The sequence below is a fragment of the Antechinus flavipes genome, chromosome 6, assembly GCF_016432865.1.
Source record: "Antechinus flavipes isolate AdamAnt ecotype Samford, QLD, Australia chromosome 6, AdamAnt_v2, whole genome shotgun sequence".
NCBI lineage: Eukaryota > Metazoa > Chordata > Mammalia > Dasyuromorphia > Dasyuridae > Antechinus > Antechinus flavipes.
Genome location: NC_067403.1, coordinates 252,069,452 through 252,095,436, shown reverse-complemented (window position 1 = coordinate 252,095,436; position 25,985 = coordinate 252,069,452). Strand labels below are relative to the sequence as shown.

Genomic DNA, 25,985 nt, shown 5'->3' with positions numbered 1-25,985 from the left:
TTCTCATCACTTTCCCCCATCCTCCTTCCCTCCCTCTCTCCCACTACTAAAGCCAAGCTATTATCAAAGCTTATCGATTTCACTTTTGTACTGTGTCCTGTTAATTTTCCATTTGCAATAAATTTTGACCATGCCGTGCCTCCTTTCCACAACTGATACTACCCCCTACTGTGGGACAGAGGTATGTTACCTCATACTACTAATAGTAAGTCCTATTTAAACTTCAGTAGCTCCCTGCTATCTCTAAGATTCAATACAAGAATCTTCTCATTGGAGTTTAAAATCCTTCACTACCTAATCCCCCTCCTTTCTTTTCAGTCATTTTACACCTTGCTCCTTGCCACACACTCTCAACTGCTGATTCTGGCCCAAGAAAATTCCATCTCCCAAATGCAGGCATTTTTAATAGTTGCTACCATGCCTGGAATGCTTTATCCCCTAAGTCTCTGCCTTTTGTCTTTCTTTACTGGCTTCTTTTAAGTCCCAGCTTCAATCCCATCTTCAGGAAGGCAACCTCTCAATTCTAGTGCCTTCCTTTGTTTCACATTTATCTCACCTATAATTTGTTTTGCATGTAATTTACATATTATCACCCAATTTGATTTTGAACACCTCCAAGGACAGAGATTATTGTTTTCAGCAATAATGTTTACTGACTGACTGATCAGCTATTTCAGCTTTTCTACTATACTATTCTAGCTAATAACCTCATTAGTTCCCATGGGTTTAATTATCATCTCTATGCAGATTATTCCTTGATTTATAATCTCTCATTTCTCTCAGATTCTAGACTTCCATCACCAACTGCCTCTTGGTTATTTTGAATGAGATATTCTCTAAGCCTCTCAAACTCAACATATCTGAATTATTTTTCATTATTTTCTCCCTCAAATCTTTTTTTTTTTTTTTTTTTTTTTTGCTGAACTCCCCTAGTACTATCAAGGCCATCCCTCAGTTATCCTTACTCCATATGGCCAATTTCTTGTGAAGCCTTATCATTTCTATTTTCACAATGTGTTTCACAAATGACTTCTTCCTTTCCCTTACATAGCTGATTATCCCTGGATAAATTGCAGTTAGTTTCTGGTTGGTTTCCCTGCCTCTTTTTTATTCTAATCTATCCTTCACTCAGCTGTAAAAGAGACTTCCTAAAGCATAAGTGTAACTCTTGTTAGCATTGTATTCAATCAACTCTAACGAATTAAATAGAAAATCTTTTAGATAAAAGCTTGTTAGTATAATTATCTCTAATCTTGGAGTAGGAAGGAAGATGTGTTGGCTACAAGAACCATCAGTTTTCCTCTCTAGTCTGAAGCCCCAAACCAAGAAACTCCCTCTTCCTGTAAGTGCAGGCAACCAGAAATTTCCCATCCCCTCTGCTTTTGCACTCCCAGTATGCCAGTTCCTTCTAGCAGGAACACGATCTCTGCAGCACAGGTGACTCTGGTATTCTTTATCAGCAAAGTCCAGACTTAAATACTGTCCATTCATTGCAAATTTTTGTAGTTGGGGCTGAGGCTTCATCGAACCCATTTAGCACCAGTGCTCTCTGCTGCTTCAGAGAACTAGCCTGGAGATAGGTACATTTTACAACATCCAAATCTTGGGCCAGGGTCTTTCTTTGGGACTTCTCTGGTTGTCCTGAGAAAACCCCTGTTCTGCTTCAGCTTTACATTTTTCTTTCTTTCTTTCTTTTTTTTTTTTTTTTTTTTTTTTTTTTGCACTGCAAGTTTCCATTAACCTTATGGAAAGCTTTACATTTTTCACTGGTCTACATTTGCCCTGAGGTGCAATTTTGTTTTGTGGGAAAAATCTGAAGAGCTTGGAATTTTCTGACCTACTTCTCCACTTTCCCAAAATCCTCTCCAATTTCTATGTTGTCATTATATATCTATGGATTCTTTAAACCTCAATTTCAGTGCTTCAATCTGGACCACTACTTGATCATTAAAATTCCTGTAACAGGATCTATATAATTTCTAGGGTGTACTCTCAGCCACTGTGTGTAACACATTCTTCAGGAATGCCTAGAAAATCATACAGAGATTAAGAAGCTTGCCCAAAGTCATCTAGTAACTGGATTTGGCAGAGGAGAAAGGCAATTGGAGTTGTGCCTGGCCAGTGTCATACAGCTAGTTAAGTGTCTGGGGATGTATTGGAACTCAAGTCCTCTTGATTCCAGGTCTTGTTCTCCATCCACTGTGCCTCCTTACTGCCCCACGTAACTGAATTTGTAGACAGATGTCCTGAACTAGAAGCCATGCTAACTTTACATTTAAATTCACTAAAAATTGTTTTTGTTGACAAATTGAAATGACATACAAAATATGAATAACAATTTCAGAAGAGGTGGGAGCAAGCTGCTAAATATAACAAATGAGTTATCTTAAGTAGATACATCAAGATATATAGGGCAAGTTATAGGGCAAAGGATGAGATAGCCCAAGAGTTGTATCGACATTTATATGATGGAGAAAGCAAAGATGATTTCTCATATTGAAATAGCCCAGGCAATAGAATTCAAGACGGCCATAGTGATTCATAATTTAGAAGTAATTTATTTGTAACTGGCCTAGATGGTGTGCACGACCAGGATGGACCCCCAGAAGGATTCTGGCATGGTTCCGTGCCCAACTGAAGTAGGGACAGCCTTATAAGCATTCTTGTTCACCCTTGCTGGCACCTTTGACATTAAACAGTGACTCGAGTTTTACAACAGGAGATTGGGGGTTTTACAGGAATGAAAGGAGAATCCACCAGGGCAGATGTTCTAACACAGATAGGGATCAGGGTTAGGCGACCACCCTCACGGAACAGATACCCTTAAGAGCATTGTTGATCTGGCCCTTTGAAGTGCAAAAGAAATTCCCTAATGTAGCTGAGCAAACTTTCTTCTGCTAGCCCGAAGCCTTTGAAATTTGCAGGAAAGAAGGGCCAGTCCTTTTGTCCATTTCAATATTGGATAGATCCTTACATAGTGGATAGATCCTTACAACACATGGGAGAGTATGGAGAAGTCACACATTGCAGTCTGTATAATAGGAGGAAACATCCATCTCAGTTGTGGTGGAAGCTATGGAATAGTGGGGGAAATGTATTGGCTTTGGAATCAAAGGAACTGGATCCAAATCCTGTCAATGTTTACATTGATATCAAATCATCAAAACTTCCAGGAACCTCACTTCAGATTGAAAATGAGGGGGCTGGACTAGACTCTTGCCACTTTTAGATGGGTGATCATCTAGATAATTTAGTACTACCCTAGGTCATTATAGATTGGTAAGAATGGTTTTCTCCATTCTGTCAGAACCTCCTCAATCCCTTTATATGGGGAGTCTATCCTGAACTTTAACCTAAAAAGATAAAGGAACCTGATGAAATCAAGAATTTTTGGTTTTACATTAGACTTAGGAAAAGACCTTTTAGAGATGAAAATGAAGTGATTGTTTCCCAAATAGTTTCACAGAACTGTTCTGTATCTAGAGCAGATAATAGAGGGGACTGGATGCTAGAATTCCTGGGACTCTACCAGTTAATCTTTAAATTGCACATTATAGTATTGTTTTTGTTCTAAAGAGTGTAAATTTGATTTCAACAAATAACACAAATCAAAAATTTTATATGATTGATCTTAGTTTTTATTGAGATATAAGCCATTGATTTTGTACCACATAAATCTTATTAATGGTGTAGGAAGAATACACACTTATCTCTTCCTTTTCCTCACCCCCACTAATTTGCAATCTAGCTGAAAGACTTGTTGGGTGAAAAAAGTCTCAGGTCTTCATGAGTCGGTACCTCCAACTATGTTACTGTTTGCCACCTTACTTTAAGCCAATTTTATATCACCCTTGCAAATCCACCCCCAACAATTTGCAATCTAGCTGAAAGACTTGGGTGAAAAAAATCTCAGGTTTTCATGAGTCAGTATCTCCAGCTATGTTACTGTTTGTCACCTTACTTTAAGCCAATTTAAATTACCCTTGCAAATAATTGAGGCGGCCATGGCTAATTCATATATGTCCCAAAAGAATACCAGAGATTTAAGGAGAAGGGAGGGAGCATTTCTAATTGGAAAGATCAGGATAGATTTCTTGGAGAGGTGGCTTGGAAGAAAGGATTACATGAGGAAGAAATGTGGGGCAGTCCTTTCTTGGGGAATGATTTTTTTCATTGAGCTGATTTTGGAAAAACATACAACTTCAATACATTTTTTGAGTTTGGGCAGGAGAAGGTGAGGACTTGAAGAGATTTTCTGATTGATCTTGATCTAGAGAAAATCAGAACCTGCATGGAATTTCTTCACTCAGGCTTGAAGAATAAAACTTCTCTACATCTACAAGGTAAACTGGGGCTAAAGACAGAATTGACAGGAATGTGCTTCCTCAAATGGCCTGGAGAAAGAGATAAATTCCATGGATTCTTTTGTTGAACTTGATCTGGAGAAAGCAGACACTTTATATGAATTTTCTTGGTAAACTTGACTCTGAGGAAGAGGAACTTACAAGGAATCTTTCTGAATGGCTGCTAGTTATGGAATAACTGGATGGACTTTGGTCAAACAAAGGAATTTGCATATGGATTTTTGCTAAAATTAAGCCACCAAAAGATGAAATTTGGATGGATTTGCTTTTTGAACTTAGGAGTGGCAAAAGGATGAACTTGAACAAATTTGCCCCCTTCATTGTTTTAGGTTTTGAGGTATAAATTCTCTTTGTGCAATTAAGGTGCAGGTAGAACTTTGCATGGATTGTCTTGATACTGACATTAAGGAAGATGGAAATCCTGTGTGTTGAATGACGACTTTGGATAGAGAACAACAACAACAACAAAACTTTTGTAGATTTGCTGTATGAAATTGTACCATAGTTAGAGGGAGCTGGCCAGGGTTTTCTTGGTAGACTTGAGCTGGAGAGAGAAATCATTTTTATGAGTTTTCTTAATGCTGACCCTAAGGAAGATGGAAATTGTGTGTTCATTTGGATAAACTTTGGTCAGAAAAAGAAGAAACTTTTATGGATTTGCTCACAAAAATAGTCCAGAGAAAGAGGGAAACTGGAGGTATCTATTTAGATTATGGGAATAAGAAACTTGTACGGATTTGTTTTCTGAAATTTTCTGAAGTCATAGAGAATTGGTGCAAGTTCTCTTGTTGAAATTAAACTGGAGATAAAATTTATGGAGATTTTCTTCAACCTGGTCTTAGGGAGGATAGATTCACTTAATGTACTTGGGTAAGAGGAAGAAAAAATTTTGTATGGATTGGCTCTCTGAAATTGAGATTAAAAGTAGAGGGAATTAGTATGGTTTCTCTTGGTCAACTTGAGCTAGTGATAAAAGGTTTTTTGTAAGGATTCTCTTGAACCTGGCCTAAGGAAGATGAAAATTGCATATGGTCACTTGATGAACTTGAGGCAGAGAAGAAACTTGTATGAATTTGCCAGCTGAAATTAGAGAAAGAGGAGACTAAAGTTGGACAGGCTTATATAACATATGTAGACAGAAGGAGGAAGAACTTGAAGATCCCCACCTTGTAAAATAATGTCAGTACAGGAAGGTAAATCTTAAAGATTCTCTTCGCAAATTTGTCTCAGAATTCTGGAATCTTTTGATGTGTGGGTTCTTTTGATGAAATTGGATGAAATAGAATCCTTTGCATTTTCTTGTAGAACTTGAATCAAAGGAAAAGGCAGCTGTAGATTTGCTCACTGAAAGGCTTGAGGAAGATGAAATTTGTTGAAATCCATTGGATGCATATAATCGAGGAGGAACTGCTCATCAGAGAGAGAATTTGTATGATTCAATTTTTTTTGGTGATCTTCCTTTGCTGAAATAAATTAATTGAATTTCTTTGATGAAACTGGACCTGAGAAAGGCAGAATTTCTATACACTTGCTTGATGAATGTGGGTCAGAGAAAGAAGGAACTTGCATCGATTTTCTCACTGAACTTAGGCCAGAGAAAGGAGGAAATTGGTTAGATTTGTTGAATGTACATGATTCCGCAGAAATGGTAACTTGCACAGAATTTCCTGTTGGAACAATGCTAGATGTAAAGGGACCTTAAACCAGTTCTCTTAGCAAACTTGTAATAGAGGCCATCAGGAATTTGTATAGATTCTCTTGATAAATTTGAAATTGAAAAAGGAAACTTTTTTTTTGCATATAATTGAACTTCTTAGGCAAATAGCAAACTTCTCATATTGACTTGCTCACAGAAATAGAGAGTAAGTGGTATGTTGTAGAACACCCTGGATAAACTGGGTAAACGGGCATCAGAGAAAACAGGATTGTATAGAATCTTTCCATGGAACCGAACATGGGAAAGGTAGAATTTCTTCTATGCACATGTGTTAGGTCAGAGGGAAAAAAAACATCGTGTACTCTTATTCATTGAAATTGTCTCAAAAGGAAAAGGATGTGTAATTTCTCTTGGTGAACTTGTGTTTCACAAATAAGGACCTTGCATATATTCTTTTGATGAAAGATCTGGGAAAGACATTACTTCTGAGCAGATAGTTAATAAAGCTGGATCAGAGAGATCAGGAACTTAAGTGGATTTGCTTATAGAAATAGTGTAGTAAGTAGAAGGAAGTTGTATAACTTTTCTTGAACATGTCAGATATCAGCAACTTGTATTCTGTTGATAAAGTTGATCTAAAAGTTAGAATGTCTTTTACAAATATATTCAGTATATTTGGGTCAGACAAAGAGAATATATTTACTCATTGAAACAGAGTCCATAGCAGATGGAACCAGTAGGTATTCTTTGGATGATAAAGGTCCAGGGGAAGTTGGAAATTCTATGCATATTACGATGAACTTCAGAGATGGAAAAAATTTATGCGGGATTTGTTCATAATATTGTTGGTAGAAGAAATTTGTATATATTTTTTGATGAATTAATATCAGAGATATCAGGATCTTATATGGATTCTTTTGATGAAATTGCCATAGAAATCATCCTTTATTCACATTCAATGAAATTAGGTCAGAGGAAGAAGGAAATTGGGTGAACTTCCTGATATACCACCCAAGTTTGAGAGACATCATATGGATTCAGTTGACAAAAATAGACCTGGAAATTATAACTAGATTTTGAACTTGCATCAGAGAAGTAGGTTGTATAAATTTGCTCACTGTGACAGCAAGATAGGTAGAGGGAATATATAAAGTTTGTTGGTAAACTTTTATCAGAATAGTGACAAAACTGTGCATTTGCTTAGGTCCAAGGATAGAGAAAATTTGAATGTGAAATATTGAAGGATGTTTTTTGATTCCTTTGAAGAAAGCAGATCTAGGAAAGACATGACTTCTTCTACATATACTGTTGATGAACTTGTGTGAGAGAAGAAAGGAACTTGTGTGGATTTAGTCACTGTAAGAGATGATAGAGGAAACTTCTGCAGCTTTTCCTGATGAATTTTGGAGAAAATAGAAACATGCATGGATTCTTTTGAAAAATTCTTAAATGTGGAAGGTTAGAACATTTTGTATACATATGCATACATATGACCCATACATAAAGTTGGGTCAGAAAAAGTAGGAAACTGAGTGGACTTAGAAACTGAAATAATATCAATGTTTGAGGGATATTGTATGGATTCTCATGATAAAAATGAACCTGAGAAAGACAAAACTTCTAGGAATACAGGTAGTAAACTTGGATCAGTGAAAGAAAGAACTTGTGTCATTTTACATGGAAGATACAGCTTGTACAGTTTCTTTTGGTAAATGTTCATCAGTTAAATCAAGAAACTGCATTTGTTCACTGAAATAGGTCCAAGGATTTCAGGCATTTGCATGTCTTCTCTTGGTAAACTTTTGTCAGGAAAATCAGAAAATTGCTTGGATTCTATTGAACAAAATGGAAACAAAAATATGTAATTTCTTCTTTGTTCACATTCAATGAATTTGGGTCAGAGAAAGAAGGTAATTTGTGGTGGCCTATGGATTTCCTTCATCAAAGTGGTCTTGGAAAAGACATAACTTCTTCTCATGCTACTGATGAATGAGAAGAAACTTGTGCAGATTTAATAGCATGATAGATAAGAGGGTATCTGGGGAGTGATTCTTGATGAATTTGTTTCAGAGAAATCAGGAACATAGATGTTCATTTGGAGAATCTGTAACTTGGAAAGATGTAAGTTCTTATGTGTTGTGCTTCACAAAACTGAGTCAGAGAAAGTAGGAAATTGGGTGGACTTTTGTTGACTGAAATAACATAAGGGAAAGGAATGTTCTAGGAATCCCCTTGATGTAAGTGGACCTGAAAAAAAAATAACTTTTGTGCATTCAACTAATGAACCTGGGTCAGAAAAAGAAAGAATTTGTATGTACTTGGTCACTGCAAAAGCACAGTAAGGAGAGGAAACTTGTAAAACTTAACTGGATAAATTTGTTTCAGAGAAAGCAGGAGCATGGGACTTGGAAAGATGGAATTTCTTGTGTCTATGCTTCCTGAGTTCAAGTCAGAGAAGGAAAAGAATTGAGTGGACTTGACTAAAATAGTGACAAAGTATGAAGGAAGTTGAACAGATTCTCTTGATACAAATGAACCTGGGAAAGACATGACTTCTTTGCATACAGTTGATAATCTTGAGATTAAGGAACTTATGTGGACTTGGTAATTGTAAAAACATGTTAGAATTTGTGGAATACCTCTTGTTAAATTTGTTTCAGAAAAAGTAGCAATATCTGTGGTTTCTTTTACCAGTTTCTTTTACCACTGGAACTCAGAAAGGTGAAATTTCTTGTGTGAATATGACTGGTGAACTTTGCCCAGAGGAGAGTAGAAAACTGGGTGGACTTGATGACCGAAAAAACGTCAGTGTTTGAGAGATTTGGAATAGATTTCCTTGATGAAAGTGGAACTGGAAAAAAAAAACACAAAACTTCAATGTTAATGAATTTAGGTCAGGGAAGGAAGGAACTTGTATAGATTTGATAACTGCAGTTACTGGAATAACTATAATTAGCAAAATACTTTCATCCCTTGAACGTGTCCTGTTTCCCTTGAATATATTTCAGAAGAAATAGGAAAACATAAGGATTCTTTTGATTAAAATTAGAACATTAAAAGATGCAAGTTCTTGTATACAAACAAGCCTTTGTATACAAAGGCTTGATTAATTTGAGTCAGAAGAGAGAGAAACTTGAGTGGACTTATTGACTAAAATAACAGCAAGGTTTGAGAGAGGTTGGGTGGATTCTCTTGATTTCAGTGGATCTGGAAAAGAGCTAACTTCTTCTATTCCTACAACTAAAGAACTTGCCTCAAGTAAGGAAGTAGATTGTTTTGATTTGCTCTCTGTGACATCAAGGTGGGTGGAAGAAGCTGGTAAAGTTTCTATTGGTGAATTCTCAGAGGAGTGAGAAAATTGTGTGCATTCGGTCAGTGAAATAGGAACAAGAGAAGTCCTTTGTGGGTCTTCTTTTAATAGGCAAATATCAGAGCTATCAGAAAACTGCCTGGATTCTATTGGACAAAATGGAAACAAGAAATGTAGAATTTCTTTTGTGTTTTCATTCAAGGAAGTTTTCACAGAGGAAGAAGAAACCTGGGTGGATTTATTGATTGAAATAATACCAAAGTTTGAGATATCTTGAATAGATTCCTTTGATTTTTGTGAAAGCTGAAAAGACATCACTTCTTTTATGCCTATGGCTGATGGACTTGCATCAAATAAAGGAGCAGATTGTTTTGATTTACTCTCTCTGACAGCAAGATGGGTAGAACGAACTGGTAAAATTTCTTCTGTTAAACTTTTATGAGAGGAGTGAGAAAGGTGTATTTGGCTGCTCACTGAAATAGGTTTAGGGATAGTAAGCTTTTCTGGGGCTTCTATGTTCACATTCACTGAACTTAGGAAAGAGGAAGAAGAAACTTGGGTGGACTTGCTGAGTAAAACAAGACTAAGATTTGAGAGGTGTTCGATAGATTCCTCTGATTTTAGTGAAACTGGGACAGATGTAGCTTCTTTTATGTCTACCCCTGATGGCCTTACATCCAATAAGGAAGTAGTTTGTGTCCATTTATTCTCTGTGACAGCAAGATCAGCAGAGGGAACTGGTAAAATTTCTGTTAAGCTTTTATGAGAGGAGTGAGAGAGTTGTATTTGGCTGCTCACTGAAATAGGCTCAGGGATAGTAAGCCTTTCTGGGCCTTCTTCTGTGTTCACTGAACTTAGGAAAGAGGAAGAAGAAACTTGGGTGGACTTGTTGAGTAAAACAAGACTAAGATTTGAGAGGTGTTCAATAGATTCCTCTGATTTTAGTGAAACTGGGACAGATGTAGCTTCTTTTATGCCTACCCCTGATGGCCTTACATCCAATAAGGAAGTAGTTTGTGTCCATTTGTTCTCTGTGACAGTGAGATGGATAGAGGGAACTGGTACAATTTCTGTTAAACTTTTATGAGGGGACTGAGAGAGTTGCATTTGGCTGCTCACTGAAATAGGCTCAGGGATAGTAAGCCTTTCTGGGCCTTCTTCTGTGTTCACTGAACTTAGGAAAGAGGAAGAAGAAACTTGGGTGGACTTGTTGAGTAAAACAAGACTAAGATTTGAGAGGTGTTCAATAGATTCCTCTGATTTTAGTGAAACTGGGACAGACATAGCTTCTTTTATGCCTACCCCTGATGGCCTTACATCCAATAAGGAAGTAGTTTGTGTCCATTTGTTCTCTGTGACAGTGAGATGGATAGAGGGAACTGGTACAATTTCTGTTAAACTTTTATGAGGGGATTGAGAGAGTTGCATTTGGCTGCTCACTGAAATAGGTTCAGGGATGATAGGTATTTCTGTTTCTTCTTTTGGTAGACCAGTGCCAGAGTCAGAAAGCTCCCTGGATTCTGTTGGATGCAATGGAAGCAAGATAGATGGAGCTTCTTCTGTGTTCACATTCACTGAACCTAGGAAAGAAGAAGAAGAAACTTGAGTGGACTTGCTGAGTAAAACAAGGCTAAGGTTTGAGAGATGTTCGATAGATTCCTCTGATTTTAGTGAAACTGGGACAGATGTAGCTTCTTTTATGCTTATCCCTGATGGCCTTACATCCAAAAAGGAAGTAATTTGTGTCCATTTGTTCTGTGTAACAGCAATATCAGTAGAGGGAACTAGTAAAGTTTCTTCTGTTAAACTTTTATGAGAGGACTGAGATAGTTGGATTTGGCTGCTCACTGAAATAGGTTCAGGGATAGTAGGCTTTTCTGTGTCGTCTTTTGATAGACCTGTGTCAACGTCAGACAGTTGCCTGGATTCTTTTGGATGAAGTGGAAGCAAGACAGATGGGGCTTTTTCTGTGTTCACATTCACTGAACTTAGGAAAGAGGAAGAAGAAACTTGGGTGGACTTGCTGAGTAAAACAAGACTAAGATTTGAGAGGTGTTCGATAGATTCCTCTGATTTTAGTGAAACTGGGACAGATGTAGCTTCTTTTATGTCTACCCCTGATGGCCTTACATCCAATAAGGAAGTAGTTTGTGTCCATTTGTTCTCTGTGACAGCAAGATCAGCAGAGGGAACTGGTAAAATTTCTGTTAAGCTTTTATGAGAGGAGTGAGAGAGTTGTATTTGGCTGCTCACTGAAATAGGCTCAGGGATAGTAAGCCTTTCTGGGCCTTCTTCTGTGTTCACTGAACTTAGGAAAGAGGAAGAAGAAACTTGGGTGGACTTGTTGAGTAAAACAAGACTAAGATTTGAGAGGTGTTCAATAGATTCCTCTGATTTTAGTGAAACTGGGACAGATGTAGCTTCTTTTATGCTTACCCCTGATGGCCTTACATCCAATAAGGAAGTAGTTTGTGTCCATTTGTTCTGTGTGACAGCAAGATCAGCAGAGGGAACTGGTACAATTTCTGTTAAACTTTTATGAGGGGACTGAGAGAGTTGCATTTGGCTGCTCACTGAAATAGGTTCAGGGATAGGTTTTTCTGTTTCTTCTTTTGGTAGGCCAGTGTCAAAATCAGAAAGCTCCCTGGATTCTGTTGGAGGAAATGGAAGCAAGACAGATGGAGCTTTTTCTGACTTCACATTCACTTTACTTAGGAAAGAGGAAGAAACTTGGGTGGACTTGCTGAGTAAAACAAGACTAAGGTTTGAGAGATGTTGGATGGATTCCTTTGATTGTAGTGACCTTGAGAAAGACATAGCTTCTTCTATTCCTACAACTAATGAACTTGCCTTAATTATGGAAGTAGATTGTTTCAATTTGCTCTCTGTGACAGCAAGATAGGTGGAGGGAAGTGATAAAGTTTCTGTTAAACTTTTATGAGAAGAATGAGAAAATTGTGTGCATTTGCTCAGTGAAATAGGTATGAGAGAAGTCCTTTGTGGGTCTTTTTTTAGTAGGCAAGTATCAGAAATATCAGAAAACTGCCTGGATTCTATTGGACAAAATGGAAACAAGAAATGTAGAATTTCTTTTGTTTTCTCATTCAATAAACTTGGGACAGAAGAAGAAGAAACTTGGGTAGACTTATTGATTGAAATAATACCAAGGTTTGTGATATCTTGGATAGATTCCTTTGATCTTCGTGAAAGCTGAAAAGACATCACTTCTTTTATGCCTACAGCTGATGAACTTGCATTAAATAAAGGAGTAGACTGTTTTGATTTACTCTCTATGACAGCAAGATGGGTAGAGGGAACTGGTAAAATTTCTTCTGTAAAACTTTTATGAGAGGACTGAGAAAGTTGTATTTGGCTGCTCACTGAAATAGGCTCAGGGATAGTAGGCTTTTCTGTATCTTCTTTTGGTAGACCTGTTTCAAAGTCAGACAGCTGCCTGGATTCTTTTGGATGAAATGGAAGCAAAACAGATGGAGCTGTTTCTGCGTTCACATTCACTAAACTTAAGAAAGAGGAAGAAGAAACTTGGGTGGACTTGTTGAGTAAAACAAGACTAAGATTTGAGAGATGTTCAATAGATTCCTCTGATTTTAGTGAAACTGGGACAGATGTAGCTTCTTTTATGCCTACCTCTGATGGCCTTACATCCAATAAGGAAGTAGTTTGTGTCCATTTGTTCTGTGTGACAGCAAGATCAGCAGAGGGAACTGGTAAAATTTCTGTTAAACTTTTATGAGGGGACTGAGAGAGTTGCATTTGGCTGCTCACTGAAATAGGCTCAGGGATAGTAAGCCTTTCTGGGGCTTCTTCTGTGTTCACATTCACTGAACTTAGAAAAGAGGAAGAAGAAACTTGGGTGGACTTGCTGAGTAAAACAAGACCAAGGTTTGAAAGATGTTCGATAGATTCCTCTGATTTTAGTGAAACTGGGACAGATGTAGCTTCTTTTATGCTTACCCCTGATGGCCTTACATCCAATAAGGAAGTAGTTTGTGTCCATTTGTTCTGTGTGACAGCAAGATCAGCAGAGGGAACTGGTAAAATTTCTGTTAAACTTTTATGAGGGGACTGAGAGAGTTGCATTTGGCTGCTCACTGAAATAGGCTCAGGGATAGTAAGCCTTTCTGGGGCTTCTTCTGTGTTCACATTCACTGAACTTAGGAAAGAGGAAGAAGAAACTTGGGTGGACTTGCTGAGTAAAACAAGACCAAGGTTTGAGAGATGTTCGATAGATTCCTCTGATTTTAGTGAAACTGGGACAGATGTAGCTTCTTTTATGCTTACCCCTGATGGCCTTACATCCAATAAGGAAGTAGTTTGTGTCCATTTGTCCTCTGTAACAGCAAGATCAGCAGAGGGAACTGGTAAAATTTCTGTTAAACTTTTATGAGGGGACTGAGAGAGTTGCATTTGGCTGCTCACTGAAATAGGTTCAGGGATAGTAAGCCTTTCTGGGGCTTCTTCTGTGTTCACATTCAATGAACTTAGGAAAGAGGAAGAAGAAACTTGGGTGGACTTGCTGAGCAAAACAAGACTAAGGTTTGAGAGATATTCGATAGATTCCTCTGATTTTAGTGAAACTGGGACAGACGTAGCTTCTTTTATGCCTACCTCTGATGGCCTTACATCTAGTAAGGAAGTAGTTTGTGTCCATTTGTCCTCTGTAACAGCAATATCAGTAGAGGGAACTGGTAACATTTCTTCTATTAAACTTTTATGAGAGGACTGAGATAGTTGGATTTGGCTGCTCACTGAAATAGGTTCAGGGATAGACTTTTCTGTGTCATCTTTTGATAGACCTGTGTCAACGTCAGACAGTTGCCTGGATTCTTTTGGATGAAGTGGAAGCAAGCCAGATGGGGCTTCTTCTGTGTTCACATTCACTGAACTTAGGAAAGAGGAAGAAGAAACTTGGGTGGACTTGCTGAGTAAAACAAGACTAAGGTTTGAGAGAGGTTGGATGGATTCCTTTGATTTTAGTGAACCTGGGGCAGATGTAGCTTCTTTTATACCTACCCCTGATGGCCTTACATCCAATAAGGAAGTAGTTTGTGTCCATTTGTCCTCTGTAACAGCAATATCAGTAGAGGGAACTGGTAAAATTTCTGTTAAACTCTTATGAGAGGACTGAGAGAGTTGTATTTGGCTGCTCACTGAAATAGGTTCAGGGATAGGCGGCCTTTCTGTGTCTTCTTTTGGTAGACCTGTGTCAAAATCAGAAAGTTCCTTGGATTCTGTTGGATGAAATGGAAGCAAGACAGATAGAGCTTCTTCTGTGTTCACATTTACTGAACTTAGGAAAGAGGAAGAAGAAACTTGGGTGGACTTGTTAACTATAATATCACCAAGCTTTGAGAGGTGTTGGATGGATTCTCTTGATTTTAGTGAACCTGAGAAAGATTTTCCTTCTTTTATGTCTACTCCTGATGGACTTATGTCCAATGAAGAAGTAGTTTGTGTCCATTTGCTCTGTGTGACAGCAAGATCAGCAGAGGGAACTGGTAAACTTTCTGTTGTTAAACTTTTATGAGAGGAGTGAGAAAGTTGTGTGCAGCTGCTCAATGAAAGAGTTCCAAGGTTAGGAGCTTTTTGTGAGTCTTCTTTTAGTAGGCAAGTATCAGAGCTATCAGAAAACTGCCTGGATTCTATTGAACAAAATGGAAACAAGAAATGTAGAATTTCTTTTGTGCTCTCATTCAATGAACTTGGGACAGAGGAAGAAGAAACTTGGGTGGACTTATTCACTGAAATAATATCAAGATTTGCATGATCTTGTATAGATTTCTGTGATTTATGTTGGCCTGAGAAAGACATAGCTTCTTCTGCATTTATAGCTGATGAATTTACGTCAAAGTAGTAGATGTGGTCTTTATGACAGCAAGGTGGGTGGAAAGAACTTGTAAAATTTCTGTTGTTAAACTTTTACAAAGTTTAACAAGATGAGTGAGTAAATTATGTGCATTTGCTCACTGAAATAGCCTCTGTGTGTCGTCTTTCAGTAAACTTGTGTCAGAGAAATCAGAAAAGTGCTTGGATTCTGTTTGACAAAATGGAAGCAAGAAGGATGGAACTTCTTCTGTGTTTACATTAAATGAACTTGGGACAAAGAAAGAAGAAAATTGATTGGACTTGTTAACTGAAATACCACCGAGTTTTGAGAGATGTTGGATGGATTCCTTTGATTTTAATGAATCCGGGAAAGACATATTAAAGAAATAGGTAGGTTGTATTGGCTTGCTTTCTGTGACAGGAAGGTTGATAGAGGGAATTTTTAAAGTTTCTGTTGGTAAAGTTTTCTTACAGTAGTGAGAAAATTGTGTGTCTTTGCTTACTGTCATAAGTCCAAGAATAGATAGAATTTGCCTATTTTCTCTAGAGAAACTCATATTTAAGAAATCAAAAAACTTCTTGGATTCCTTTGGACAAAGTGGAACCAAGAAAGATGAAACTTCTTTTATGTTTATATTCAATGAACTTAGAACAGAGGAAGAAGAAAATTGGACAGACTTACTGACTAATATATTACCAAGGTTTGAGGGATGTTGTATTGATTCCTTTGATTTTAGAAGAGATGGGAAAGGTGTAACAACTTCTATGCTTACAGCTAATGAACTTTCATCAAAGAATAAAGTATGTTGCATTAATTTGTTCACTGTGATAGCAAGGTGGGTAGAGGGAATTTGTAAAGTTCCTGTTGGTAAGCTTTTATCAGAGGTATGAGAAAATTGTGTGCATTTACTCATGGAAAGAGATCCAAGTATAGAGGGAATTTGTACATTTTCTCTTGGTAGCATTGTGTCAGAGAAATCAGAAAAGTGCTTGGATTCTTTTGGACAAAATGGAAGCAAGAAAAATGTAATTTCTGTTTTGGCATTCAATGAACTTGGGTCAGAGAAAGAAGGAAATTTTGTGAGCTTGCTGACTGAAATCACACCAAGATTTGAGGGATTTTGGAAGGATTCTCTTGGTGAAAGAGAACATGCCAAACAAAGAACTTTTATTACACATACAGTTGATGAACTTGTTCCAGACAAGGAGGGTTGTAGTATTGATTTGCTCACTGTGATAACAAGGAGGGTAGAGGGAACTTGTAAAGTTTCTGTTGGCAAACATTTATCAAAAGAGCGAGAAAATACTGTGCATTTGTTCATTGAAATAGTTCCAAGGACAGAAGGAATTTGCATGTTTTCTCTTAGGAGACTCATCAGAGAGAAATCAGAAAATTTCCTGGATTCTATTGGATAAAATGGTAGCATGAAAGATGAAGATGTGTTCATATGTAATGAACTTGGATCAAAGATAAAAGGAATTTGTGTGAGCTTGCTGCCCGAATTAATACCAAGATTTGAGAGATTGGATTTTCTCAATTTAAGTGGCACTGGAAAAGGCATAATCTCTTTTATACATTCAGTTGATGAACTTGCATCAGACGGAGTAGAGAGTTGTGTCAAGTTGCTCACTCTGACATCAAAGTCGATGGAGAGAATCTGTAAATTTTCTGTTGATAAGCATTTATCAGAAGAATGAGAACTTTGTGTGAATTGTCTCACTGAAATAGATCCATGACTAGAAGGCAAATTTGTATCTTCTCTCAGTAATTGTAAAGTTTCTGTTGGTAAACTTTTATCAGAAGAGTGAGAAACTTGTGTGCATTCTCTATCTGAAACAGGTCCATTGATAGAATACATTTGTTTCTCTTTTCTCAGTAAAGGTGAGTCAGAGGAATCAGAAAATTGCCTGGATTCTATTGGATAAAATGGAAGCAAGAAAGATGAAACTTCTGTATTTAAATTTAATAAACTTGTGTAAGATATAGAAGGAATGTGTGTGTGTTTACTAAGTGAATTAATAACAGAATTGGAGTTGTGTTCTATTGATTCCTTTGATAAAAGTGGATCTGGGAAGGATATAAATTTTTCTGTTACTACTATTGATGAACTTAAGACAAAAATAAAAGAAACTTGTGTAGACTTGGCAAATATAAGGCCACCATAAGTAGAGGGAACTGTAGCAGCTTCTGTCAGTGAATTAGTTTCAGAGAAAATACAAACATTTATAAATTCTTGTGATAAAACTGCAACTTGAAGAGATGGGAGTTCTTGTGTACATGTGTCTGATGAACTTAGATCAGAAAATGAAGGAAATCGAATAAGCCTGATGCTTAAAATAGCAACAAAATCCAAGGGGAACTTGGATTCTCTTGATAAAAGTTGACCTGGCAAAGCTATAACTTCTCTGTGTGGAGAAGATGGATTTATATCAGAAAAGAAACTTACTTTCATCAGTTTGTTCACAGCAATAGTATGGTAGGTTGAGAGAAAGTATATGTCTTCTTTTGATGACTTTGACTCAGAAAAATAAGGAATTTGCATGGATTTGTTTGATGAAAGTGGAACTGAGAAAGATTGAACTTCCATGCATTCACTTGATATTGAATCAAAACATGAAAGACCTTGTGTGTATTGTGTCATTGAAATTTCACTGGAGGAAGAAAATTTTATAGATTCACTTGAAGAAAATATAGCAGCAGAAAAAGGAACTTGTATTGATTTGCTTTCTAAAATTATTCTAGCTGCAATGGGATATTGTATAAATTCTCCTGATTGACTTGAGCTGAATGCACACAGAACTTCTGCAGAGTCATTCACTAAATGTATTTCACATATAGAAGGAATTTGGATAGCTTTATTTGAAAAAAAAATCTCAACACAAGGAACCTGCATGCCTTTGTTTTCTGAAATTAGGCTATATGAAAAATGAGCTCCTCTGGATTCTTTTGATAAAATTGGAACAAAAGGAGGATGATCTTTTTTTACTTTTGGCCCTGAATTTAATCTTAGCAAAGATGGACTCTTTATACATTCTTTGACTAAACTTGAAATCAAGAAAGATACTTGCGAAGATTTGCTTATTGCAATAGATCCAAAAGAAGAAACATCTATGTGTTCCCTTGATGAACTTGAGTCAGGGGGAAAGGGACCTATTATAAATTTACTTGCTGGAACAGAATCTGAGAAAGAATGGAATTGTATAGATTTACTTGCAGAAATTAGAAGTTTTGTGGATTCCTTTGATGAGCTCAGTGCAGAGAAAGAGGGAACTTCAGCTATTGGTGCACTTGGACCTGAAAAAGAGGGAAAATGCACAGATTTGTTTGTGAGTGAATTTGATTTGGAAGAGAAAGGGAGAATCTGTATGATTTTATTTGATTTACTTGGCCCTGAGAAAGAGGGAAGTTGCACAGATTTGTTCAGGGCAAGTAGGCCTGAAGGTCTCTCTTCTTCCATGGATTTAATCATCGAACTTAAATTGGATAGAAGAGGATTTCCTGAGACTTCTCTTGAGATGGCTGGGCCTGAGATAGAAGGAAATTGCACAGATTTGGTCAGCAAATGTGGGCTTGAAGGTGTGGCATCTTCCATATATTGAGTCATTGAACTTAAATTGGATGGAGGAGGATTTCCTGAGACTTCTGTTGAGATAGCCGGGCCTGAGATAGAAGGAAATTGCACAGATTTGGTCAGCGAAAGTGGGCTTGAAGGTGTGGCATCTTCCACAGATTGAGTCATTAAACTTACATTGGATGGAGGAGGATTTCCTGAATCTTCTGTTGAGGCAGCCAAGCCTGAGACAGAAGGAAATTGCACAGATTTGGTCAGCAAACGTGGACTTGAAGGTGTGGCATCTTCCATAGATTGAGTCATTGGATTGAAATTGGATGGAGGAGGGTTTCCTGAGATGTCTGTTGAGGTAGCCGGGCCTGAGATAGAAGGAAATTGCACAAATTTGGTCAGCAAACTTGGGCTTGGAGGTGTGACGTCTTCTATAGATTGAGTCATTGAACTGAAATTGGATGGAAGAGGATTTCCTGGGACTTCTGTTGAGGTAACTGAGCCTGAGATAGAAGGAAACTGTATAAATTTGGTCAGTGAAAATGGGCCTAAAGATGTGGCATCTTCCATAGATTGAGTCATTGAATTGAATTTGGATGGAAGAGGATTACCTGGGATTTCTGTTGAGATAACTGTGTCTGAGAGAGAAGGAAATTGCACAGATTTGGTCAGCAAACTTGGGCTTGAATGTGTGGTACTTTCAATAGATTGAATCAATGGACTTAAATTGAATAAAGGAGGACTTTCTGAGACCTCCGTTAGTGTTGTCAGGACAGAAGAATGTGGAGATTGTGAAAATGAGACAAGGTCAAGTAAGCCAAAAGGGGTGGCAATTTCAGTAGACTGAGATGATGTGATTAAAATGGATAAATGAGGATCTTCCAAGAGTTCTCTTGGAACAGTTGGGGCAGAAGTAAATAGAGATTGTGTAGATGTGAAAGGTACTGCTTCTATGAATACAAGTGTGGTCAGGTCAATTAAGTATAAAGGTGTAGCAATTTCAGTGGAATGAGTCAATGAACTTAAATTGGATGGATGAGAATTTTCTGTGATTACCCTTGGTGTAGTTGGGACAGAGAAAATTAGAGATTGAATAGATAAGATAAAGCGTAAAGGTGGAGCAATTTCAGTGGAATGAGTCAACAAACCGAAAGTGGATAGATGACGATTTTCTCTGAATTCTGTTGGTGTAGTAGATCTTCGTGGAACTGGGGCAGAGGAACGTGGAGATTGCACAGATGAAGTCACGTTAAATAAGTCGAAAGGTGTGGCATCTTCCATAGATTGTGGTATTGAACTGAAATTGGGTAGAAGATGATTTTCTGGGACTTCTGTAGGTGTAGCTGTGCCTGAGATAGAAGGAAATTGCACAGATTTGGACCGTACAAGAGGGCCTGAAAGTGTGACATCTTCAGTGGATTGATTTTCGGAGACGTCTATTGGTGTAGTTGGGCCTGAGATGGAAGGAAATTGAATAGCTTTGCTCAATGCACGGCGGCCTGACATTATGGAATCTTCCATGAATTGATTTTCTGGAACTTCAGTTGCTATAAACCCTTGTGTAGTTAGGACAGATGAAGATGGAGATTGCACTGCTATTATTAGGTCAACTGGACCAAAATGTGTGGTATCTGCCATAGGTTGACGCATTGAACCAAAATGGGATGGAGGAAAATTTTCTGTGACTTCTGGTGTAGCCCTTCGTGTAGCTGGGACAGAAGAAAGTGGAGATTTCATAGATCTAGATAGGTCAACTGAACCAAAAGGTGTGGCATCTATCATAGTTTGACGTACTGAACCAAAATGGGATGGTGGAAGATTTTCTGAGACTGCTGTAGTTCTTCTTGTAGCTGGGACAGAGGAAGATGGAGAGTTCACAGATGTAATCAGGTTAAGTAAGCCATAAGGTGTGGCATCTACCATTGATTGACGCACTGAACTGAAATTGGATGGTGCAAGACTTTCTGAGATTTCGGATGCACCTCTGCTTGATAAAGAAGGAAATTGTATACCCTTGCTCAGGGTAAGTATGCCCGTGGTGTCTTCCAGAGGTTGATTTTCTGGGATTTCTGTGGGCATGCCTGAGATAGAAGGAAATTGAACAGATTTAGTCAGTGCAAGAAGATCTGCAAGTGCGACATCTTCCATGACTTGATCTTCTGGAATATCTGGTGTAGCCCTACGTGAACCTGGAACGGAGGAAGGTGGAGATTTCACAGATGTAGTCAGGTCAAGTGAGCCAAAAGGCGTGGCAGCTATCATAGATTGACGTACTGAACCGAAATGGGATGGAGGAAGATTTTCTGTGGCTTCTGGTGTAGCCCTTCGTGTAGCCGGGAGTGAGGGAGGTGGAGATTTCACAGTTCGATCAAATGAGCTATAAGGTGTGGCCGCTATCATAGACTGACGCACTGAACTAAAATGGGAAGGAGGAAAATTTTCTGTGACTTCTGGTGTGACTCTTCGTGTAGCTGGGACAGAGGAAAGTGGAGATTTCACAGATGTAGTTCGGTCAAATGAGCTATAAGGTGTAGCAGCTATCATAGATTGACGCATTGAACCATAATGGGATGGTGAAAGATTTTCTGTGGCTTCTGGTGTGGCCCTTCGTGTAGCTGGCTCTGAGGGAGGTGGCGATTTCACAGATGTAGTTACATCAAATGAGCCATAAGGTGTAGCATCTATAAGAGTTTGACGCATTGAACTATAATGGGATGGTGGAAGAATCTCTGGAATTTCAGCTGATGCACCTCTGCTTGACATAGAAGAAAACTGGATACCCTTGGGCAGCGCAAGTAGGCTTGCAGGTATGGTATCTTCCATAGGCTGATTTTCTGGGACTTCCATGGGCATAGGCGTGCCTGAGATAGAAGAAAATTGAACAGATTTAGTCAGTGCAAGAAAGTCTGCAAGTGCAGCATCTTCCATAGCTTGATTTTCTGGAATTTCTGGTGTAGCCCTACGTTTACCTGGGATTGAAGAAGGTGGAGATTTCACAGATGTAGTCACATCAAGTGAGCCAAAAGGCATGGCAGCTATCATAGATTGACGCACTGAACCGAAATGGGATGGTGAAAGACTTTCTGTGGCTTCTGGTGTAGCCCTTCGTGTAGCTGGGACTGAGGGAGGTGGAGATTTCACAGTTCGATCAAGTGAGCCGAAAGGTGTGGCAGGTACCATAGATTGACGCATTGAACCGAAATGGGATGGTGGAAGACTTTCTGTGGGTTCTGGTGTAGCCCTTCGTGTAGCTGGGACTGAGGGAGGTGGAGATTTCACAGTTCGATCAAATGACATATAAGGTGTGGCAGGTACCATAGATTGACGCATTGAACTGAAATGGGATGCTGGAAGACTTTCTGTGGGTTCTGGCGTAGCCCTTCGTGTAGACGGGACTGAGGGAGGTGGAGATTTCACAGTTCGATCAAATGACATATAAGGTGTGGCAGGTACCATAGATTGACGTATTGAACTGAAATGGGATGGTGGAAGACTTTCTGTGGGTTCTGGTGTAGCCCTTCGTGTAGCCGGGACTGAGGGAGGTGGAGATTTCATAGTTCGATCAAGTGAGCCAAAAGGTGTGGCAGGTATCATAGACTGACGCATTGAACTGAAATGGGATGGTGGAAGACTTTCTGTGGGTTCTGGTGTAGCCCTTCGTGTAGCTGGGACTGAGGGAGGTGGAGATTTTACCGATATAGTTCGGTCAAATGAGCTATAAGGTGTGGCATCTATCATAGGTGGACGCATTGAACTATAATGGGAAGGTGGAAGACTCTCTGGGATTTCGGCTGATGCACCTCTGCTTGATATAGAAGGAAATTGTATACCCTTGGTTAGTGCAAGTATGCCTGCAGGTGTGGTATCTTCCATAGGCTGATTTTCTGGCATAACCATGCCTGAAATAGAAGGGAATTGAATAGATTTAGTGAGTGTTGAAAGCGGGGCATCTTCCATGGCTTGACTTTCTAGAATTTCTGGTGTAGCCCTACGTGAATCTGGGGCTGAGGAAGGTGGAGATTTCACAGATGTAGTTAGGTCAAGTGAGCCAAAAGGTGTGGCAGCTATCATAGATTGACGCACTGAACCAAAATGAGATGGTGGAAGACTTTCTGTGGCTTCTGGTGTAGCCCTTCGTGTAGCTGGCTCTGAGGGAGGTGGAGATTTCAGAGATGTAGTTCGGTCAAGTGAGCCGAAGGGTGTGGCAGGTACCATAGATTGACGCATTGAACTGAAATGGGATGGTGGAAGACTTTCTGTGGCTTCTGGTGTAGCCCTTCGAGTAGCTGGGGCAGAGGAAAGTGGAGATTTCAGTGTGAAGTCAAGTGAGCCATAAGGTGTGGCATCTATCATAGGTGGACGCATTGAACTGAAATGGGATGGTGGAAGACTTTCTGGGACTTCTAATGTGCCTCTGCTTGAGAGAGAAGGAAATTGTATAGCCTTGTTCAGCTCAAGTAGGCCTGTGGTGTCTTCCAGAGATTGTTTTTCTGGGACTTCGGTGAGCATAGCCATGCCTGAGATAGAAGGAAACTGAATAGATTTAGTCAGTGCAGCAAGGCCTGAAAGTGAGGCATCTTCCATGGCTTGATTTTCTGGAATTTCTGGTGTAGCCCTACGTGTACCTGGGACCGAGGAAGGTGGAGATTTCACAGATGTAGTCACATCAAGTGATCCAAAAGGCATGGCAGCTATCATAGATTGACGCACTGAACCAAAATGGGATGGTGGAAGACTTTCTGTGGCTTCTGGTGTGGTCCTTCGTGTAGCCGGGACCGAGGGAGGTGGAGATTTCAGAGATGTAGTTCGGTCAAGTGAGCCGAAAGGTGTGGCAGGTACCATAGATTGACGCATTGAACTAAAATGGGATGGTGGAAGACTTTCTGTGGGTTCTGGTGTAGCCCTTCGTGTAGCTGGGATTGATGGAGGTGGAGATTTCATAGATGTAGTTCGGTCAAATGAGCTATAAGGTGTGGCAGCTATCATAGATTGACGCACTGAACCATAATGGGATGGTAAAAGACTTTCTGTGGCTTCTGGTGTGGCCCTTCGTGTAGCTGGCTCTGAGGGAGGTGGAGATTTCACAGATGTAGTTACATCAAGTGAACCATAAGGTGTAGTATCTATAATAGTTTGACGCATTGAACTGAAATGGGATGGAGGAAGACTTTCTGTGGCTTCTGGTGTAGCCCTTCGTGTAGCTGGGCCCGAGAGAGGAGGAGATAACACAGATGTAGTTAGGTCAAGTGAGCCGTAAGCTGTGTTATCTAGTACAGTTTGACGCATTGAACTGAAATGGGATGGAGGAACACTTTCTGTGGCTTCTGGTGTAGCTCTCCGTGTAGCTGGGAGCGAGAGAGGTGGAGATTTCAGAGTTGAAGAATGGTCCCATGAGCTGAAAGGTGTGGCATCTATCGTAGTTTGACGCAGTGAACTGAAATGGGATGGAGGAAGACTTTCTGTTGGTGTAATTGTGCCTGAGGTAGAAGGGAATTGCACAGATTTGGACAGTGAAAGTTGGCCTGAAGGTGCGGCATCTATGATTTCTGGTGATGTAGTTCTGCTTGAGAAGGGAGGAAATTGTATAGACTTGCTTAGTACAAGTAGGCCTGAAGGTGTGCTATCTTCTGTTGTAACCATGCACGTGGTAGAAGGAAATTGCATAGCCTTGCTCTGTTTTGATGTAGCCATGCCTGATTCAGAAGGACATTGCACAGATTTTGTCCGTGACAGGAGGCCTGAAGATTCTTCATCTGTTGATGTAGCTATGCATGATAGAGAAGGGAATTGCACAGATTTGGTCAGTGCAAAGTCAGATGCATCTATGCCTTCTATTGATGTATTTGTGCATGAGACAGAAGGAAATTGTACAGATTTCGTCAATGCAAAATGGTCTGAAGTATCCAAAGCATCTGTTGAAGAAATTGTGTATGAGACATTAGGAAATTGCAAACGTTTGGTCAGGAAATCTTCATTGTCCGCTTCTGTTGGGGTAGTTGTACCTGAGATAGGAGGACATTGCACAGATTTGGTCCCAAAACGGATGCTTGAACGTTTGGCACCTACAAATTCTCTCGATGTAGTGCATGAGACAGAAGGAAATTGCACAGATATGCTCACTGATGGTAGTTTGGGACAAATATTGGCATCTTCTGAGCTGGAGGTAGAGAGACATTTTGTGGATTCACTAACTGAACTTGTGCTGGATGAAGGAGGAAATTCCGTCAGTTCTCCTCCTGAACTTAGATCTGAATATGAGGAAACTTGCACAGATTTGTCTATTGAGCATGGTTCTAAGAAAGATGATCCTTGTGTCAATGCACTTGAACTTGGATCAGAGAAATAGGAAATTTGCAAGGATTCACTTGGAGAAGCTGGAGTAGGGCACCGTTGTTTTTGAAGCTTTTCTTCTGGTACTTTTGGGGAAGGTGGTGGAGGTGGTGGGGGAGGAGGTGGAGGAGTTGGTGGGGGAGGAGGGGTAGAGCAAGGAGGTGGGCGGGTTACAGGACTTCCTAAAGCTCTTAGTTTAAAGAAAGTGTAGCCCCTAATTAGGGAGACTGATTTTTTTTCTTCATTTTTGTCAGAAGGACTTTTCTCAATCTGGATCTGCAATTGGTTTTCCACGTTCTCAGTTTGTTTGGGCTCCTTGACTTCAGAAGACCGGAAATACACATTCTATAAAGCCAACCAGAAATGAAAGGTATTAATCTCCCCATAGTCATTTCTTGTAAAAATCATCCTTCCCACAGTTCCTCCTCAAAGCTATCTATCTCTTTCTAAACATTCCCAGCCTTCTTTAAATGTTTCCTTATTGTCATCAAATCTTCCTTTCTTCCCTTTCGTATGGCATTTTTACTTCCATTCTGATCATATTCCACCCTAGGATAAGTACATTGCTCAATAGCGTATTTAGGAAGTGACAATTATGTACTTCTTATTAGCAAAATAAATAAATAAATAAATAAATACAGTAAAGTAGAATAGTTCAACCTTGTTCTCCTAAATAGCTTCTACTCACTTTAGATTCATCCAAAGGAAGAACTGGCTACCTCTTCCTTCACTAAAGGCAAAAATTGTTTACAATTTCTAATACTTGGTTCTACCCACCAAAATGTATCTTAAGGCTGTATTAGTGAATGATACATAATTTCTTCAAGAGAATGTGCTGTTTCTTTGGGTTTAATATGTATCTTTAAACAAAGCAATAAATAAGCCAAAATCAAATAGCTGGTATTCATTATTTT

At 39.1% G+C, this 25,985-nt stretch overlaps 1 protein-coding gene and 1 long non-coding RNA gene across 7 annotated transcripts in view; one reads left to right on the top strand and one right to left on the bottom strand.

Moving 5' to 3' along the window:
• Positions 1-3,615: 3,615 nt before the first annotated feature.
• LOC127539927 (uncharacterized) overlaps positions 3,616-25,985 on the bottom strand; it is a 38,886-nt gene continuing 16,516 nt past the window's right edge. Inside the window, exons 6-11 of one of the 6 annotated variants that reach the window (XR_007948050.1) lie at positions 21,711-25,416; positions 19,890-21,602; positions 18,928-19,109; positions 18,564-18,839; positions 18,390-18,473; positions 8,774-8,872 (exon numbers count right to left, since the gene is read on the bottom strand). Coding sequence is in view for 3 of the 6 variants with exons in the window: in XM_051964379.1 (XP_051820339.1) it covers positions 9,128-10,911; positions 19,890-21,602; positions 21,711-25,416 (7,203 nt within the window). In the remaining 3 variants the exon portion in view is untranslated. Of the gene's footprint in view, positions 10,912-18,389; positions 18,474-18,533; positions 18,840-18,927; positions 19,110-19,889; positions 21,603-21,710; positions 25,417-25,985 lie in introns of those variants that run through there. The other 5 variants (XR_007948051.1, XR_007948049.1, XM_051964380.1 and 2 more) reach the window with 5 other exon arrangements.
• Positions 25,329-25,985, top strand: part of LOC127539929 (uncharacterized) — a 59,093-nt gene continuing 58,436 nt past the window's right edge. Inside the window, exon 1 of the long non-coding RNA XR_007948052.1 lies at positions 25,329-25,441. This is a non-coding gene — a long non-coding RNA (uncharacterized LOC127539929). The remainder of the gene's footprint in view (positions 25,442-25,985) is intronic.